Genomic DNA, 19,730 nt, shown 5'->3' on the forward strand with positions numbered 1-19,730 from the left:
TAAGTTCGAGGAAAACGGGCCAATGAACCGGTGAGGATGCTGCACACCTCTCCACTGCCAAAGATGGCGGCGGATGGTTACGTCGAATACGCAGCGCTTTGTGGATCCAACCAATAGCGTACGTAAGAGATCTGTGCGCGGGATGCTGGTATAATAATAATAAGAATAAACTTTATTTCTATTTTTTCAGCATATGCAGTATTTAAAGGCTTCTAAATCCAATGCAAAATAAAGTGCCCTATAACCCATGTTTCCAACCCAAACACATTCACTGCATGTGTTTCTGCTCTCAGTTATCTGAGCAGCATATATATTTCTCAGGTGCTGCTAAAAGCTTTTTGTATATGACTGACACACCTGTCCACATACTGAAGCACATCTGTGTGCAAATGCAACTGAAATTCCTCTTTCTGACAAGTGTCTGGAGGGCTGCTATTGTCCTCCATACTTTCCTGTCAGGGATCATGTATCCAGACGGGTCAGAGGGCTGCTGCTTGTCAAAGATGATCTTATGTTTATGGTTTGTCCACATACCTTGTATTGTACTCAGGGAATGTGTATAAGGAAGTGGTTGTGTAAGTGTAAAGTGAAATAATATGGATGCCACTCAGGCCTTCAATCACTTTTGATCATTGTACATATCTGAGAAACAGTCATCTGTAATCTGAATTAGGCGATTAGATTATCTCTTTTTTTTATTTGACTTCTATCTTTTATTTTATTTATTGTCTATAACTTATAACTTATAACTTATTATTTATGTCTTGTTATTCAAGTTGTCTATATTACCAAAGTGCCAGATTTTATGATCTGTACACCATAATGTTTGTAAATGAGAGACGAATTGTTAATTTTTATATTAGATAATTTTATGAGTTAATATATCGTCTGTAAATAAAAATAACACATTTTGTGGGAGGTATCATTTGTCTGCCTGATGGGCCAGATGGGCACGGTGATGACGTCACGGTGACGCAGCAGCAGCGCCCTCCTCCTCTCAGCAGCAGCAGTTCACTGGTTTTCATCTGCAGACTCAGGAGGAGACGCAGCCCGGTGAGTAACATTATAAACTTCCACAGGGAGTTTTAATGACATATTATGTGTCGTGCATGAGTATTATTGACTGATTACTTTGCTAATTCAAGATTAAAATGGGATTTAATGTGTGAGCATCACTTTAAAGTCCATTTGCAAATATATATGTAAACAAAACTCATCAAATTACTATTTAATGTGCATGTTATAGCACCAGGTTGTTATATCAATAGGTTTAAATGTGATATTCTATATCCACACATCAGAAGCAGGGAGTTACAGATCATGTAAAACTCTGTATGTGAGTGTTAAAATCATTTAAGGCACTAATTCTTTACTCCACTATATAAGTGTTTATTAGAAGTCACCGGTCTGATGTTGACCTTTCTAAATCCATGGTAAACAATGTTTTTGAAGACATCAAGTATTTTATGGGATGCACAGCTCAGCAGGGACCTTACAGTCATGCACTGACTCAGTGTGGAGATGCTTGGGGGTGCAGACTGTGGCTGTGTGTGTAATGGTGGTCTGAACTGATGCAAGACGCCAGTGTTACAACACAAAATACAAGAACTACTGTAAGAGTTCCTGTAATATTTTAGGAGTACTCCGTGTATCTCTGACCTCAGGAGCAGTTGTGTGACAGAAGTCGAGCTCCCGATGTGCGTCTGGTCGATGGAGCTGAGCTGCGGCTGAGCTTCAAAGAAAAAACCCTGGTGGCCTAAAACTTGATTGAGTATTCTTTAGACACGCATGAGCAACATGGAGCCTTTGTCCTTCATCTCACCAATTAAATAGTTCCCATTAGACATGTTATTTTACTACCCAAAGAACGTCAGTTTCAATATTTGTGAGCACAAATGCCTTTATCATTGATTATTATAGTAATTCTGGTTGATCTGTGTAACTAAACAAGTTTTCCCCAGCGACACCCAGACTGCAAACATGTTTTTGCACAGTCAAAAACCATAACTATCAAATATCTCATCAGTTATATTTATTTCTGCATATATATGACTTTACCTGTGATATTTACAATGTTTAGGTTCAAGTGTGTCTTTGAGTCATAAATATACAAGATCTCTGACAGCACATCCCTGGAAGCTGAGACATAAATGACATTTACCTTGAGTTATGTTACACAACCATTCAGGAATACGTGAGATATATTTAAAGCAATATATTTGTGTAAAGCACACCTCAACCTCTGAACCTCTGGCGACTTGATTTATCGCGTCAGATTCAGCAGATGAACGCAACTTATCTGCGGTATGAAGAGGTCATGAGCGGGGGCGTGAGTCAAATAGTATTCTAAATGTAATTCTTTGTATTTTCTTGTTTTAAAAAAATAGCAGGATGAGAGAACAGGGAAGAAAACGTGACACTATTTCAGTGTGGATGTGTCCTGTAGTGTATCATTAATAAAACTGACTGGGAAGCCGTACGTTTCAGCCTCACTCATCAACTTTTACATTCACCCCCTTGTTGTCAAGAGAGACAGAGAGATTTACAAGCTACGCTCCTTCAGATTCTTTCAGCGCTGCGTGGCCTTTTAACTTGGACCTGAAGGAGTTGGTCGGTGCTGATTGAACGCCCCCACCTCACCCTCCATCTCCTCTCCAGTTGTAATAGGGGGCCATTGTACCTAATCCCTGCCCTCCAGACTCAAACCGGAGTTTACTCCAGGCGAGGCCGAGCATCTATCCGACAGCTCAGAGTTGGAGAGCTAATCTTGAGTTTTCTTTTCAGCATGCGGCATTTCATTATTAGCTATACAGTAGCACTAGTGCTCAGAGGAGTTTAATGAATCTAAGCCCGTGGACTGAAAGACTTCACCCAATCCTTCCGAATAATAATGCATCATGTCATTAAGTCTAACTTCCAGAGAGCAACTCAACTTCTGTAGTGCAAGTTGAAATCTTACAACCGATGGTGGTGAAACACAGACTGAAAATAAAGATGGACGAGGCATCTCCATGCTGCATATGGAGCCGGATTCTCAAAGAACTGGATCAGTTTTATTGGAGCATGAATAACGCAAAGAAAACATGCATTTACAAGCCAACAGAGACCATAACGCCTGAGGATATAATACACAAAGTACGCAACACTGAGTTAAGAGGCATCTGAACTCTGAGCTGATCTCAGACAACTCAGCTGATCTAAACCAGGTCATCTGGTGTTTAATTCATTGACTGACATCTCAGTGAATCCATGAAGAGGACTTGAGAAAAGCTCAACTGATCACGTTTCTAGGAAAAAATCTTCTAGAAATAAGCTGCAGATGAAACAGATCATATGTAAGAAAATGTAAGTAAAATAAAAATAATTTTACAGTGACAAACGAGACACACACATAAAGATTGGGAGGCAGGGTTTATGGCTTTACTTCTGGATAGCTGTCATGTGGTCCATCTTTATATAAAGTAGAGAAAATATACATTTATATAATTATGTATTATCATATATTAAACATGCTCTTCCGTCTTTGTCAATAACAGACGATTAAAAATGCTGATGGCCGACCTATCGCATGACAAAGGAACAAAAAACATTTGGCAAGCAGAGACTATAATGGCTGAATTCCCACAGGATGTTTGGGGCTTGTGACTGAAACATAACTCATGTTTATGTTAGTGACAATGTTGTTAGAATAAATGTCTTCCAGCCCTTTGCTGTGCAATCAGTCATATCCGGTGAGGGATGCTAAGAGTTAAAGCTCAGAGTTGACCTGTAGGGGTTCCTATTGACGCTTAAATAATGAAGCAGGCTCACAGCATGAGCAGCAGACACAGCTGATCACAGACCGAGTCCTGGTATATTCTATATTTTCTTTTTCAATATGCTCTTTTAAAGGTGTTTTCTTGTGTTGTTATTCACATTTAACATCTATTTATTAAAGATCAAGATCAACATCTGTCAGGTTTTTTATCAGGAGCAAGAGCCAATGTGGCAAATTGGGAATGAAATTGTGAGGTACTGAGTTTATTTGGATTTTTGCCGCCCCCTCACTTCTTCACAGGCATTGAGTGCATGAAGCTTTTTGGGGCCCATGATGGAGGGCTGGCCAGCTGTGGCCTGGGTCCTGCTGGTAATTAACATTGCTGTTTGGCTGAAAACCGTCCAGTCACGGGACTTCACCCTGAAGGACATCATCCTTCTGCATCCCTCAAGTAGGAGCAAATAATTTAAAGAATTCAAAAAAATAATCAACTCAATGTTTGATGTAAACAAAAATTGTATTCATATGAATTCCAGAACTTAATCAAAATCTTACTTCAATTGAAAATAACTTTTCCTACACTAACTTTTATTTTTAATAAACAGTTAAAAAAAAATCCATAATTGCAAATTAAGTTTTAAATTCAGCAAAACAATTGGCCCTGATTTGGCTCCACAACCAAAAGGAACATGAGATAAAAGATTTGGGAACGAGCAAACTGATTGAGTTTTGTGTGTGTGTGTGTCTCGTGAGGAACAGGCTTTGTCTTGTGATTGAAAAGCTTCTGACCCTGAGACCTAGAGCTGTCTCTGTTGAAACACATCCCGACTCTCTGTACAGATATGACTCTTGCCAATGGGAAAGCCAAACAGCTCGTTGTTTGATCAACGTGTCGGAGCAATAGGCCGACATCCGCTGTCTGTCTGGAGAACAAATCTCTTCTGTATGAACTTGACAACGTCTGTCACGTGGGTCATGAGAATAGTAAACAGTGTTTTGTTATTGTCGTAGACACTGAGCTTAGTGTTTTCCTAATCAGACTTAATGTTGCTGAGTAATCAGATTGATAAAGATTAAAGAAAACGATGTAGAGTGATTTAGGGTTAAGTTAGAGCTGGGTCCTCGACACACACTTCACAGACAACACTGCACTTTCTCGGGCCCCAAGCAACAAACCATTTGAAGTCAAGCAGACGGACAAGAAAAACAACTGACAAAACTCAAACAAAAGCTTTTCCGTCCTAACTTTTGAAAAGATCTTTGTCTTTCCTTTCTCTTTTGCGATGATTTTATCTTCGACTGCCATACAAGTGAAGTTATTGTGTCTATGTGTTAGAGCTGCATTTGCAAACACCATGTAGATTTGTTGTTTCACACAATTCAAAATAGAATTCACTGATGCACATTTAGAAATATGAATACAATCATTAGGTGTGTGTCCTCCATAGCTACACCTCATCCCGGTGGCTTCAAGTGCTTCACGTGTCGAGATGCTGCAGATAACTACAAGTGTAACCGCTGGGCGCCGGACGTGTACTGTCCCAAAGGTTGGTTAAAATTACACCAAAAATAATTTGTCCATATGGTTTATGGTTGTGATGATACAAGACTTTTGATTATCAGAGGGGGATTTTTTATCTTTCTTAAATAATGTAAACTTACAAATAAATGAAGTTGGTCTGTTTCTTCCAGAGACCAGATTCTGTTCCACACTCCACATGATGGACTACAATGGAGACAGTGTGTCTGTGACCAAGCGCTGTGCCACCCTGGAGGACTGTCTCTATCCTGGCTGTACTGATGTCATCGAAAACGGCTACCAGGTACAGGGAGCCTCTGGATTAAACTGCATCAACACACAGAGAAGTCACAGATCATGAATTCAACCTTTAAATGTCGTCTGTCAGGTGTGCTCGTCCTGCTGCGAGGGGAACATCTGTAACATGCTGGTGCCGAGGAACGAGAGCAGCGCCGTCTTCTCCTCCACTTCTCTGGTCAGCTCGAGCAGGAGGCTTCGACCTCCTGCGGCGCTGAGCTACATCACCATCATCATCCTCACAGCTGGACAGCGTTGAGAGGGAAACTTTGCATCTGTGGGACATCGTCGAACAGTTTGAGAAATTTGATAGAGGTGAAGAACAATTTTTACTTCCTCATCTTGTGCTATTAAAAATTATGATAAAACAGATGCATGTGAATTTGTGTTTATTGTATCCAGCTTGAGTAAATTAAAATGCATCAGGGGGTTTCACAAACTTTCCAGAAAGTTCAGAGTCACAGAAATGCAATTAAAAGTTGGAATTTGAGATTTGGACAAATCCAAACGTGAAAACACTGCGTTCATATTTGTTCCCAATAGCGCAAACTAATTTTTTGTATATTTTATAATATATATTAGAACTCTTATTATGAAAATGAGACTCACATACTCACAGCTACAAGAAATAGTGTAATTGCAGTCAGGTCACTTTCTTTATTCAGCAGTTTTGAAGCGTAATGCTTCAACTCAAACAGTATCCATATTTCTTCTGATTCTGTGTAACAGATCAAGAAGAAAAAACACAACACTGTACATACACACAAGTATGAAACATGTTGCTCTGAATAAACCCAAGTCTCACTCCAGCAGCTCATTACGGTCTTTAAATCACTTCTTGGTTCCTAAAATGACATATTCAAATGCACCTTGAAAAGGCTTAGATGCAACTTCTTAAAAACTATATTTTCTTCAGAGTCTGGATCTTTTTACATGAGTTACATCAGCTGCCTGAATTTGAAAGGTTTCCATGTTACATACATGTTTCTAATATTCTAAAACATGATGATACCATCGTCTAAAAGTCTCCTGCAGAGCTCTTCAGATGGCAAATATCACATTGTGCACCGAGTGTGTTTCTCCCTGGATGTAATGTGGGATAAGCTGGGTTTGAAATCAGAGTCTCATTCAAGTCCTTAGTGATAAAACACTGGTCTGGCCGCCGTGTATTTCATTGAGCCAAACCTTTCACGGATACAAACCGTGCACCAACACTACTGTACATTCACGTCCAAGCTTCTTCAAACCATAAATAGAGGTCATTTGTTTGGATTTTGCTCAGTATAAAATATTTTAAAGAAAAAAAAAGCCTATTCGTCATCATCCAGTATATTTGAAAGTCCTTGTAGTCTGGCGATGGCGGTGCTGTATGTTGGCGCATTAGTGAAAACAGTCCCAACAAATAAAGGCGTTCCTCTCAGGATGTGGCGGATCACAGTGCAGGAGCCCGACACCTCGATGTGAAAGCCCAGCTCTCTCAGGTCCTCGTCTGTTGGCAGTGTGGTCTGACTTGATGGAGACGCAAAGAACTGTGGGGAAACGCGCCGCGGAAAGAATCATACCGTTGAGACAGGGACAGGCATTAAAATTGAATATCAAACATCTATCACAATATGAAACACAACGAATAACTCACAGCTGTTCCTGTTGTTGGGTCAATGAAGTCGGCCCAGTATCCTGCAGTCCACAGAGCGAAGCACATCTCTTTTGCTCCACTCACAAACTGCAGTCAGGAGAAAACACAACCAGCAGCTGCTTCAACTTTATGCAGCTCACATTTCAAGGCTTTTAATGCTAAATAAAATATGGCAGGACTGACTCTGTGCAACAGCTGATCTTTGTCCTCCTCCTCCTCCTCCACTTGCTCCTCACAGCCAATGCTCCTCTGGGTCACCGTCACAACTGTGATGGATGTGGTGGGTGCAGAGGGAAAGAGCAGCTCCAGATCTGAGACACACACACACACACACACACACACACACACACACACACACACACACACACACACGAAGGAAGGAAGGAAACTGTATTATACTAGCACATGATGCAGCTTTCTTGATTTTAGTTTATGAGTCTCTGTGTAGGAGGATTTCACTTTGTTCACCTTTCCTCAACAGCTCAGGGCAGGAATTTATGTTGCAGTCTGTGTCTGTCTGGGTAAAATACTGCTCAGCTTTGTGGACTCTCAAAGATAAAGGACCCAGTTTTCCCTGGTAAACACACGTTCCAGAAAAAAACACATTAATAATCAACATTAACAAAGCAGCTTTAAAGCAAGCTGTTACATTAAAGTTTCTGTGAAAGTTTTTTTCAAACATAAATTGCAATTAAGAGCCTTCTCCACAATACTAACTATGGCCCTGCCAGCAAAGAGTATTAAATACGCAAAACACTTACTTGGAACTCACTGACGAACTGGGCAAGTATGAACTGGTGTCGCTCTATGCTGCTCGGCGCCGTCAGCACGTCAGGTACCGTCCTGTGGACTGGAGTCTTCCTTTGGTTCGCCATGCCTTCCAGGTGGCAGTCAAACCCAACGTTGCCAGGTAACTGGAAGCGCTGGTCCTGAGGTCCAAATGGTCCCATGTTCTCATCGGGCCACACAGTCCTGGGGCCTGGAGAGGACACAACAAGGACATTAGACCCACAATCCTGTCTCATCAACAGAATAGAGCTGGTGCAGAAAAACAACAAATCATAGCCAATTGTGAACTAGAGGCTACAGTGAAAGGTGACAGAGTCACTTCCAATATGGCTGACTCACCCGAGTCTGTGTGAGATACAGTTATATAAGGCTCATCCGAGCTTGCAGCAGAGAAGGTTCTGGTTCTGCCGACCCCAAGAGCAGCTAGTGCCTGACGGCCCGCCGTCTGAGACAGGATCAACCTGCCTCGACCACACAGCACCTGCAGAGACACGAGACCAACTGTCATCAGCAAACTGTATTTTATGAAACACCCCCACATGCAACAGCCCACAATCCTTTTCAAGGTTTTCATCACACCACTGCAGCACCAGCCATCTAGAACTAATGCCCTAATATATATACTAATATAGAAGAGCTAAGGACAATTTAACTCTGTTAGAAAAACGTACAAATGTAAAAAGGTATCTTGCTTGTTAGGACACCCACACACAGCTTATATTACACAACCTGGCCAGTACAAGATGTATTTCAACCTTCAAAACACTTTGAGGACGATAAACACAAGAGGGATTCAGTTTGTCATCATGTTTATAAGTGAAAATAAAACTTACGCCGCCGGACATCGTGATCTGTGTCTTCTGCTTTAACTTTGGAACCTGTGCGACAGTAAAGTTACAGTTACTGGAACAAATCAACACGAAAATACTGTTTGAGACACGAAAACAACAAGCTAACCTGCAGCTAGCTGGAGTTAGCAGCTGTAATGATGCAATAGACGCGTGTCTTTAACGGGGCAGTGAAAACAGACAGGATCGAGACTGTTTCTTCAGAGGTTAACACAGTATTTTACTTTAACACATGAGGAAAACATAAGAAACACAAGCTAGCTGCTGCCGCTAGCTCAATGTCAGCTAGCCGATCAGCTGACGGGACACTTCCCTCTTTCCAACAGTGTTTAAATGCGCTTAAATATGACGCCACGCAACAGAACTAACACCAGACAACGTAGACAGAGGCCGTTTTTCAAACCGGCATCATAAAATACAAACATAAATCACTTTAAGAGGTTCTTTAGAACATAGAACATGTTGTTCAGACCTGCTTCAGCCGCACGAAGGAGCTTTCACAACAACATGAAAAACTACGGGAAGTCGTGAGGGACAAAAAAAAAACCCCCAGCGCGATTTAACCAACACATAATTCCATTGTTGTTTCTACACAAATGCAGCAGAAAGTTTGGGATTTAAAATGAAAGCCTTAACACTTCACCGGCCTCTGTGTGTTATTTTTAATATTCTAATTATAACTGTGAAACAACCTTTTGTTCGATGCGCACCTGGCTGCATTCTACTGTTTGTCCACAAGATGACAGACGAGTATAAGCTATAGAAACACCCTGATGGATTTGATCAGCAGTGCAGCTCCTGTGAGGCCTTTGAATTCAGTGAGGACTTTATTTTATATTTCTGACTTTTCAGGAAGGATTCACAGGTTTTTATCTTATATATATATATATATATATAAATGAGAACTTGGTAATTTCTTCTATTTTCTTTTGTCAGAGTTTTATAGTTGCACTTTTTTCAGAACATCTCTAAATTGCATTGTACTGCTCTTGTGCAGTGACAATAGAGGGCCTTTTATTTCTATTTTGTTTTATTAAAATATCCAAGATGGCAGCATTCACATCCAGGACACCATGGCTTCATTTAAAGTAAATATTCGATGACTTTCACTTGATGAAACACTTGGTGTGTTTGTACGGGACAGTTCCCATGGGGGGGAGTCTACAGAGAAACATACACATGCTCAGCAAAATCACCCCCCTTGATCGATACAGTTTTAAAAAGTGGAAAAATAGAACAGAGTTATTTGCCATCAGAGGCTGTGAAGGACAAGGGCGGCCAGTCAAGTTTATTTTGCTGGCGTGTACACATCTCTTTAGCTGACTGGGACAAGCTGATTGACACTTTGTCTGAGCTGACAGGATTTGCAGTGGGAGTTTACCCTGGGACCAACATGCCTCACTCACTGTGGGCAGCTGCAGCAACGTGATGCGTCCATGTGTGTGTGTGTGTGTGCCGAACCATATGTGGAGCTGCAAAGAGCCAGGCTGTCAGTGAGTCTCCCACAGGATCATTTGTAACAGCAACACAGCATCTACCCAAGATGGAGCCCCTGTGGGGGATACACACACACACACACACACACACACACACACACACACACACACACACACACACACACACACACACATATAAACATGTACCAGCATCCTAAAGCAGCTGGCAAATGAATTCTTCACCTCAGGCTCTCTCTGAGGTAAAGAGCATCGAAGAAAGTCACTGCTGGAAATTCAAGACTTTCTTTTTTTAAAGGGAGATTATCTGCAGCTTCACTGACATTCAAGATATTATTTTTACTGTTGATTAACCTGATGGAAGTATTGCGTATCAGAGAAAGGCAGAAAACCTTTACACATGCTGAATTGGAAGCAGCAAGTGTTTTTGTAAGTGTCGATGTAATTTAAAGGGTCTCATCCTACACATTGACTTCACTGATGGGGTTAATGCATTTATGAACTTGTGCTGTTTTGATTGAACCCACTAAGTCACTGTGGGCACTGATGCAAAATACATGAAGAGCCCCTCCTGAAATAACACATAATTATATGAAAACAGAATAAGAGCGCATACACAGTGCTGCCTCATTAGTGGCCGTAAACCCCAGGCTTGCACTTGGGAAATAATTGAACAGTTCAGCATTGCAGACAACGCTCGGAGCATTTTGGAACCCATTTTAACAAATAAGCACCAGGTGCAAGTTTGGAGGACGGTGAGTTTTATAATAATCTCTGAAGAAAGTCACCAAAGAGGCTCAAACATCTGCAGAGACGAGTTGTGGCTGAGTGTTTTTCTACAGAAATTAAAAGATGCTGGTTGATTCACGTTGCCACAAATGTGGCATCCACCTCCTTTATGCACAGTTTTTATTTGCACATTAAGAGGAGATGCCCGATATTAAAATAACAAAAGCAGAAATGTTGCAAAAACATATTTATTCTTGGCTGAGATTGAAAAGTAAGGGTACTGATAAAGTGATGAGAGTAAAGAGCAACTAAGTGCAGTGAGATACACAGGAGATAATTAATTATGACTATTGCCTGCTCGTTTGATCACATCCCCTTGTTTTGGCACCTACTCCAAAAATTGTGTATCTCTTATGATAATAACATAAATATATATTTTCTTTCACAGATTTTCTGGAAATTCTGTGTCTTTATCTTGCAGATCATGAAGGAGGCAGCCTTCGTAGGATGTGTAGACCCCGAAGGCCAAACTGAGGTGACAAGGTCTGGTTTCAGCTCTCACTTAGCATAGAGAGTTTTGGTCTTGTTGTTGCTGCCAGAATGAATCATGGGATAGGTTGGCATGAGAAGGATCCTATGTTACTTTGTAAGAAGGAATCTGCCCACATTTGACGGAGCCTTAGAAATGGGACAGCCTAGTCACGCCACTTTGATGCAAACATTCTTCAAATGCAGCCTCCAAAGCATGAGACCCCTGAATCGAGACGCAGCTACACTGAGCTCCACTCCACCGAGCTCCACAAAGTTCCAGTGACTTACTTTGAGCCAAACTTGGCAGGAGGGGTCAGAAATAGCAGAATATCACTGGAGGTGTCTGTACCTGATGCTCAAGTCTGTTCCAAAATGCTCTGAGCACTGTCAGTGCTGCTGAACTGTGCAATTAGGCCTCTTCCCACTTGTAAGCCTCGGGGCTGCAGTCACTAATGAGGTAGCGGTGTGTGTGTGTGTGTGTGTCTGCTGTTACACACTGCGCATAAAATTATATGTATGTATTGAGGGCCCCGGGGTGAAGCTGCAGCACCAGCACCAACTGAGGCAGAACCTGACGCACCGCAGACCTGAGATCCTTGATCACTATTTACTCAGTTTTTCTTTGTTCGGTAACACCCACCTGGAAACAGCTCCTCTATGCAGCAAAGGCTTCATTAATATTCAGGCAAGCAGTAATTATGAGGAAGATGATTACTACACAGTTTGCATGAGAGAACACTCAGTTACCCTGAACATTTATGCCATTTTACATATCTTTCCATATCATGAATGCAAGTCTCCTCTGATGGGCTCTAATAGCAGCCCACTCCCAACACCAGCTCTCCTCTCATCACCAGAGAAGACTGATGAAGCAGCTATAAATAAAAATATGAATGCACGTCTACTTCTGACCATCCTGGACAAAGATGAAAAACTTGAGAGAAATGTTGCATTTTCTCATTCTGCAGTGACGCATTCAATTTTCCAGGCTTTTCTTCTGAACAGGTTTCAAAACCTCGCAACGAATTCATGTTATTCAACCCAAATATGATTTCTTTGCCGCCACTGACCACAAGCAAAAGCAGCACCTCTGCAGTGTATCCAGACACTTGACTTAATGGAAACTACATATTTGAAATGTTGCCACGTAGAAGGATTTGTATTTCTTGCACCACAGCTCAGGAGTGTGGTAGATCCAGACAGTTGGCAGCACTGATCAGACTTGGAACGTTAATCACTTTTTTCTGGTCCATTCACCTCTCAAAGCGCTTTACAGCGTCTCGTCCAGCCATTCTTAATGCAGCACGAGGAGCAGGCAGAGGCTCAGAGTCTTGCTCAAGGACACTTCAAAACACTCTCTGGAGGCGACGCGATGGAAAGAGGAACCTTCTGATTACTGTGGGACTAGTTTCACCTCCGGAGCGATGCCATTAGTTTGACAAAAGCATTGTTGATGCAAAGTGCTGCTCTCTGCAGATGTTAACTCTCATTTCAATACCAAACACTTCTTTGCATGTAGCAGATTAGAGCTAAACTGCATCTTTCTCCAGATGTGGGGCAGAGTTGAGGTTTCAGATATGCAGTTCTGCAGATTAATAATTTAAAAGTCACTAAATTGATTTGAAACTATGAGTCTTTCAGTGTGGAGGGTTCATGGTGGTGGACGGTCAGCAGAGAGCTGTGGGCTGGAAGAACAAGAAGTAACAGGATCATTTACAATATTTTATATGTTTGAACAGTGTTGGAATTCATAAGAGCGTCTCCTCCGTCACCTTTCGTCACTTAACCACCCTGCAGTCTAATGGTTTTTTTGGTCACCCCAGCCCACTGACATTTAACTCAGCCAATGAGATCACCTCTGCCTCTGGATGAGCCAGGCCTGCCAGAAATGTTTGTATAACTAAAACTTCAGTCCTCGTGTGCATCCGCGTGGCAATCAGTGCAAGTACATGTGTGTGTGTGTGTGTGTCGGTGTGTGTGTGTGTCTGCGCCTCATCACATTTCAGGGACCAGAGGCAAGGTAGGGTGACATTTGTGAAGGCACGTAAAACCTTGCCAGGGTCTCACAGCACTGTCTGTTTGGATTACGGTGGCAGTGTCGACAGGGAACGCTCCCTGAACGTGTTTAAAAATACTTCTGTCGAGCACAGAAGATGAGAACAGACAAGTCGTCTCCAGTGAGAATGAAAACGAGCGGCGAGACATCCAGCTGATGTTAAATTGTTAATGTGTTTCTGTGTTTTCTAAATGTGGGAAAACAGCTGGAATACAAATGAAGCCATCATCCACAATCTGACTGCTGATATATCTTCTTCACATTTAACTCTTTGTCTTTAAACATTTTCCTCAGGAGTTTATGATCTCAATCACTAGTTTCAAGTCTTATTTAACACATCAGGAAGTAGAGAAAGAAAATAAGCACTGCGTGATTGACAGCTAGTACCATCCAATGTGTGAAATCTCCGCAGCAGAAATAAAAGCAGAACCATCTGTGCGGCTCGATAAAACTCAAGCACTGATGTTTTTGAAAAGAGATATGAACCCTTAAATTGCAGCATTGTCTCTGATGCCACCACATTATCTGTTCCCAGTTTCTCAAGCAGAACGCTGTAAGAAACTCCTCCACTACTTCCGGCTGAATGACAGAAGGCATTGTGATGACGGCCTCGTGCACAAAGGGCGTTGGAAAGAGGCTCAGCGATTGCCACGGCCCGTAATGCCCTGCTAACCCGCGCTTTCAGTTCCCATTCAAAACACAAGAAGATCAGAGTCGGATTCTCAGCTCGAAAGGCGACAATCATATGACTCTGATACAGTTTGATAGAGTGGAATAGGTTTTCACACTCACTGCCCAAAGGTATCGTAGTAGCTAATCTCAGCGGACAGTGCTGCTGTTTGTCAACCCGTTGGAGGAAGAAACGATTCTTCCAACAACCGAAACTCAAATACGTGACATATATCATGAGAAAGCAGAGCTGGGGACTGTGAAAGATTCAGGAGGTGGACACACATCCGAGCCAAGAAGCTAAACAAGTTCCCCACATGGAGCTGATGTGTATTGATGTGTTCACGTCAGCTGTCTCTTTGGTTTCATCACACGCTCGGATGATCGCCCTCCAGCCTCAGTCCCACCTATACTGACTATACCTATACATTGTTTATGGGAAAGAGGCAGGATGAAAAGATGGGGTTCTGAGCTGTGCTGGTTTTGATGAATAATTCATTAACGTGGAAAGGTCAGAGAAAGGTCAAGCTCGAGGCGATGAGATTTTTTTCTCTGCTGCCGTGTCGTCGTCATACATTTGATATTCTTGTTTGTTAATGTATGCAAAGTATCCGTGACACATATTTGTACTCGCACCAACCAGGTCGTGCTAAAACAATTAACCGCGCGAATGAGTCTCCAGAAAACTGACCGCCGTCATTAAGCAGGAGGGCAGATGATGTCGGCGGACAGCTGGAGGCGCTCCGACGGGTTCATCACACATCAGGCACCGCGGGGCTGATTTAACTCTTCATGCTTGGATTACACACACCAGCATGATACTGTGCCGACGGACAAAGCACCTTTGAGAAACATACAGCCTCATGCTCATGCTATAGTGAATTCATTTACACACTCTGACACGGATTCTGAAATATATGGATTGTACGATAGTAAACAAGTGATTTCAGGCACAGACTGTGGATCAGTGTTTATACTTAACAGACAGGAAAAGGCAGTTTGCAATGAATTGAGAAAAATATTAAATTTATGAAGAGGGAGATGTTTATTAAAGCTAGACTAAGAAAAGACCCTGCATGTGAACATATTGCACATTAGGAGCCAGGATCATTTTAAAAAGTGGGTTAGAAAACAATGCAAAAGTGTGGACCACTCAGGGGAGCGGGTGCCCAGACATGAAGTCCGTCACTTCCATTACCGCATTTTATTTTGTTTTAATTCTATTTTGTCAGATTTGAAAACTGTGTCATTTCTCTGCCCGAGACTGTTAGTGGAGTTAACATCACTGACTGGCTGTTATATGCTTCTCTTGATGCAGCTGGACACGTCGTCAGTGATCATGCCAGGGGTCTCCTCACACCCTCACCCTGACGACCCGGCCGGGAGAGACAAGTTCCCAGCTTGTGTCCAAGAAACATTAGTCTGGTGCTTGTCCCTCCTGATCCGCAGCCATCTTGAGGCTTTCTCTGCCGTCTCTGAAGCTCTGACGCTGCCCAGGAGGCTGCAAGCTGAGATTTCAAGCCCCTGCCCCCCACATCAATGATCAGACAGAGTGCACATCAACCCACATCTGCCGGCACGCCTGCACCAGTTCTGCATCCTTTGTTCTCTCGCTGTCCTCTCCTCTCTGGGCTACGCAATGACCACCTGCTTGGATGTTTGGTCTAGGGTGGTGTCCGCATTGAGTTTCATTTCCAGGTCCACCCTCATCTAGCAGTCGTACAAGGAGGCCTGCTCCGGGGCTTTGGGGTGGGAATTTGAATGTTTTCCTGGTCTCATGGATGCAATACTGCTTCCTGGTGGTCTGATGGTGTTGCAGATGGTTGAAAAGTCAGATGAGTCAAGATTTTGTTGCACTGAAAGCCTTAAAACTGTATTGATTCCACCAGTCCTTTGTGACACAGCCAACACCTCACGGTCCACCGCCTCCCATGCTCTCCACCTTGGCAGCATCTGCCTTGCTCGGCTGACCATAAACTCCTCACTGGAGCTAAACTACCTCAACAATACAACCTGATTGTAAAATAATGTGCTGGGGACGTCGGGCCTGTTGGAGAAGCGAACATTTATGTTAGCCCTGTAAAACCACATGAGACAGATTACACACAGCAATCTGCCCTGTGGTAGCATTTGCTCGGGAGCATCACAAATAAAACCCTTGTGACATGTCAAAGTGCGCTCATGTCCTTTCCTCTTCTAATGAATCACACTCTATAAACCAGAACGCCGCCACACTTGACAAGCTTTTGTGTTTTCCGGTCTGCAGGCGGGAGGACAGCAGAGCGAGCGCTGAAGCGTGGCCATATTGCTGTGCTATTACTGAATTTGTCTGCTGGCTCTGTGCCTCTGCGTACAGTGTGCAGGAATGTGTAAGCGTGTGGCGTGCCAGACAAGGTGAGAGCGCTGACCTCTCTCAATCAGACGGGGGCAATGATCCGACCAGCGCTGACCTAATTTGTTTGGGGAATCTCTGATCCACTCGTGTTACCGTCAGCGACCTGCGCTCCGTTTAAATTCCCTGCAGCTGTTTGTCATGACGGGAATCAATGGAATAGGTGGGGAGATGACGGTGAGTGAGGGGAACCTGGTCACTGTTGTAGTTTTCGTTATGTGGTGTTTTTCTAATAGCAGAATTGTCATCCAGTTCTTAAAGGATTATAAGGCCCAGTAAACAGTAAAACACAGTAAGTTCACAAAAATCCCTTAAAGCAGTGATGTCATCCTGATTCATGTTATAAAGCTATAAGGAAAGCTGTAAGGAAACTACAGTTTGTATGGGCGACATCCTCTGACTTCCTTCTTACTTATTGTCCAACCTTTTTTATTTCAACTTTGAAGGCCAAATACTAGATACTAAAAATACTGGATATACAGGAGGCAGGATTTGTTTGACCTTTACTGTAGACAGCCACCAGATGGCGTTTGAGATGCTTTGGCTTCACTTTTGGGGATCCGCCCTGTCCACCATCTTAATTTACAGTCTATGATTAAAAGCAGAGAAGAGCAGGTCAAAGCAAATGAGAAGAAATATGACATGCACACAATTAAATACGAGTTACACAATTATATTGTGGAGAAAAAAATGTTAGATGCTGTCCAGTGAAACACACTTTATATGTGTTTTTCTTACATTTCAGTTTTGTCTGATCTGATCCTTTGGGAACCTGGTTTCAGTTTGTGAGTGTTTCTCTTTAGACCAGTTTATTTCGTTTTTTAGTTGATATTTTATGCGCATTGAGTGTCCCTTGATTTTAAGACTACAAGAAATATCATCCAGAGAATTCTACTCTTGCTCTTTGGGCACCTCATGAATATGACAAATAGATTTATTGCATCTATTGTGCTATTGACTGAGCAGTCATATCAGAAGGTCAAAATAATCCATCTGGGCCCGGAGACGCTGAATGAATTGGACTAAATAGAAAAATGCATGCATTTATGTGCCATAAAGACAAGACAGATCTGGATTGAATCTGTTTATCCTGCAGGCATGTGTATGTTTATGGTGGCAATTACAAAATGATTGCCTTACATTTCATTAAACAAGCTTCAATAGCAGGAGTAGAATTGCTATGCATGAGAATATCAAACTGATGCGCAAATGAGACATTCTGATCAAATCGACTGGGACCAGACGTCCCTGAAGCTAATAGTCAATAGGAGGCTATCCCCCCATCACCAGCCAGGGTGTGGCTCCCTCAGCTGGGGATTGTGGCAGTTCATGAGTCCCTCTCTTTTAGACTCTCCGACCAGGATCCAGAAATATTATAGCGTGCATAAAATACATTGTTACAGCTGTATCTGAAAATAAAATAAATAAAAACTCATACCAAAAATAACACAAAAACTCTGTGAAATAATAAACTGGAAAATGTTTTGGGACCAGTCTTATTCCTGTCCCACTGGATTAAGGCCATCGATTCACCCAGTGCACCTCGAGGTCAGAAATTGGCTGTTTGTCCACCCAATCAATGGCCACCTCACTGCTGCCTGTCCACCAATCAATAGGCCTACCTGCTTTAATCTCACCACAGCTCCCACTATACACGTTACCCAGCATCCAGCTATCTATCCACAATTTGGTCCTGCATCCTCCTCGGCAGCAAAAAACTCATAATGGAAGATCCCCTGAGGAAGAAGTTCAGATAGATGGTCTGGGAGTCTGGGATAGATGGTGATTGTTACGATCATAATCTCACTCTTACTGTGGACTTAATGATGAAGTTAATGAGGAAAACAGGGAGATGATCCTTTCTGAAGCAATCTTTGGTAACATTGAATTTAACTATGAATGTTATGAAATGCAAGAGAAAGAATGAGAAACAGAAGAAGGTAAACAGCTTAGTATGTTTGAGCATTTTGAAGCTGGAAACAATGACGATAAGAACAATGAGAATTGATCAAAACTGCAAACTTATAGTATAAAACCAACACAGGCAGCTCAGGGTGGAAATCTTTGGTTAAACTGAAGGGAGCTGCAGAGAAACAACAGTAAAGTAGTAATATGATGCATTGTTTATATCAAATATTGACTGGAGCAGCTTTAATGAGGCCTGGTTTACTGCCTGCTGAGGAAGACTGAATCACGATGGGCAGCTTATTGAAGCTATTGTAGTTTTGTTCACAGGAAGTGTTGTGTTTGGGAAAAACTGGCGGAACAAACAACAGACAATCTTATTTGATGAGTGAGCCATGCAGAAATAACAACAACAACTGCTTTACCAACAACAATAGAGAAAAGCAGGATCTTGTAGATTACCACACAGTAAGAGGCAGTGACAGATAGTACCGGGCCCACCACCCCCACCGTGCTCTCATGGTGCGACAGCGGAGCCAGATGAGGGAGGTAAATAGGTTCTGACAGCACATTACAAAGCCTCTCGGCTGGAGCCGGGCAGCGGCATCCAGTGTTTTTAAAGGATGGCGAAGGACACACAACACACAGAGACACACAAACACATTTATATTCAAGCTTGCTCTTTAATACAGACACAGCTGGAGGCACAGGTGCAGCACTGTGGCTATTTTCATCAATTGTGTGATTAAAAAAAACACCAATAGGCTTATTAACTGTTGAGAGTTTTATTGCTATTATCTTTATTTCAAGCCAAATATGAAGCCTGGTGATGATTCATTTAGCTCACAGAGATGGACGAGACGTCTCCACCTCTTGAAGCCAGAATATCCTGGGTGCCATCTTGCAGAAATTATATTATCTGGAGCCAGAGTGCACAACTGCATCGGGGGTTGGAGCCACAGTATTGATCATGATATTTTACTCTGTTTTAACAGCATCAGAAAATAAATCAATATTTAACAATACTGCATATATATATTTATATATACTGCAGTGAGCCACCAGGGGCGGATAGAGAAACTTCACTTTTGGGGAGCCGTCATGTCATCCATCTTTATATTGCTTTACAGCCTAGTTTTGCTCACGTA

The 19,730-nt window shown here is 42.3% G+C and overlaps 2 protein-coding genes across 3 annotated transcripts; one reads left to right on the forward strand and one right to left on the reverse strand.

Annotated features, from left to right (window-relative positions):
- The first annotated feature begins 151 nt into the window (after positions 1–151).
- On the forward strand, positions 152–5,943 carry LOC109639734 (ly6/PLAUR domain-containing protein 6-like). Its single transcript, XM_020103342.2, has 5 exons — positions 152–1,053; positions 4,058–4,208; positions 5,206–5,304; positions 5,450–5,580; positions 5,665–5,943. Exons 2-5 carry the CDS (start codon positions 4,088–4,090, stop codon positions 5,830–5,832), a joined length of 519 nt encoding a protein of 172 aa, XP_019958901.1. The 5' UTR covers positions 152–1,053; positions 4,058–4,087; the 3' UTR covers positions 5,833–5,943.
- A 262-nt stretch (positions 5,944–6,205) lies between these two features.
- Positions 6,206–9,427, reverse strand: mmadhca (metabolism of cobalamin associated Da). Of its 2 annotated transcripts, none has more exons than XM_020103339.2 (8): positions 9,319–9,427; positions 8,832–8,876; positions 8,338–8,479; positions 7,971–8,188; positions 7,678–7,783; positions 7,393–7,520; positions 7,210–7,296; positions 6,206–7,102 (listed from the first exon to the last, which is right to left on the reverse strand). In XM_020103339.2, exons 2-8 carry the CDS (start codon positions 8,841–8,843, stop codon positions 6,884–6,886), a joined length of 912 nt encoding a protein of 303 aa, XP_019958898.1. In that variant the 5' UTR covers positions 8,844–8,876; positions 9,319–9,427; the 3' UTR covers positions 6,206–6,883. The 2 variants fall into 2 exon arrangements, with proteins under 2 accessions (XP_019958898.1, XP_069377502.1); XM_069521401.1 differs by lacking the exon at positions 9,319–9,427 and adding an exon at positions 8,956–9,141.
- Between the last annotated feature and the right edge of the window lie 10,303 nt (positions 9,428–19,730).

This window comes from Paralichthys olivaceus, chromosome 24 (assembly GCF_024713975.1).
Source record: "Paralichthys olivaceus isolate ysfri-2021 chromosome 24, ASM2471397v2, whole genome shotgun sequence".
NCBI classification, from domain to species: domain Eukaryota; kingdom Metazoa; phylum Chordata; class Actinopteri; order Pleuronectiformes; family Paralichthyidae; genus Paralichthys; species Paralichthys olivaceus.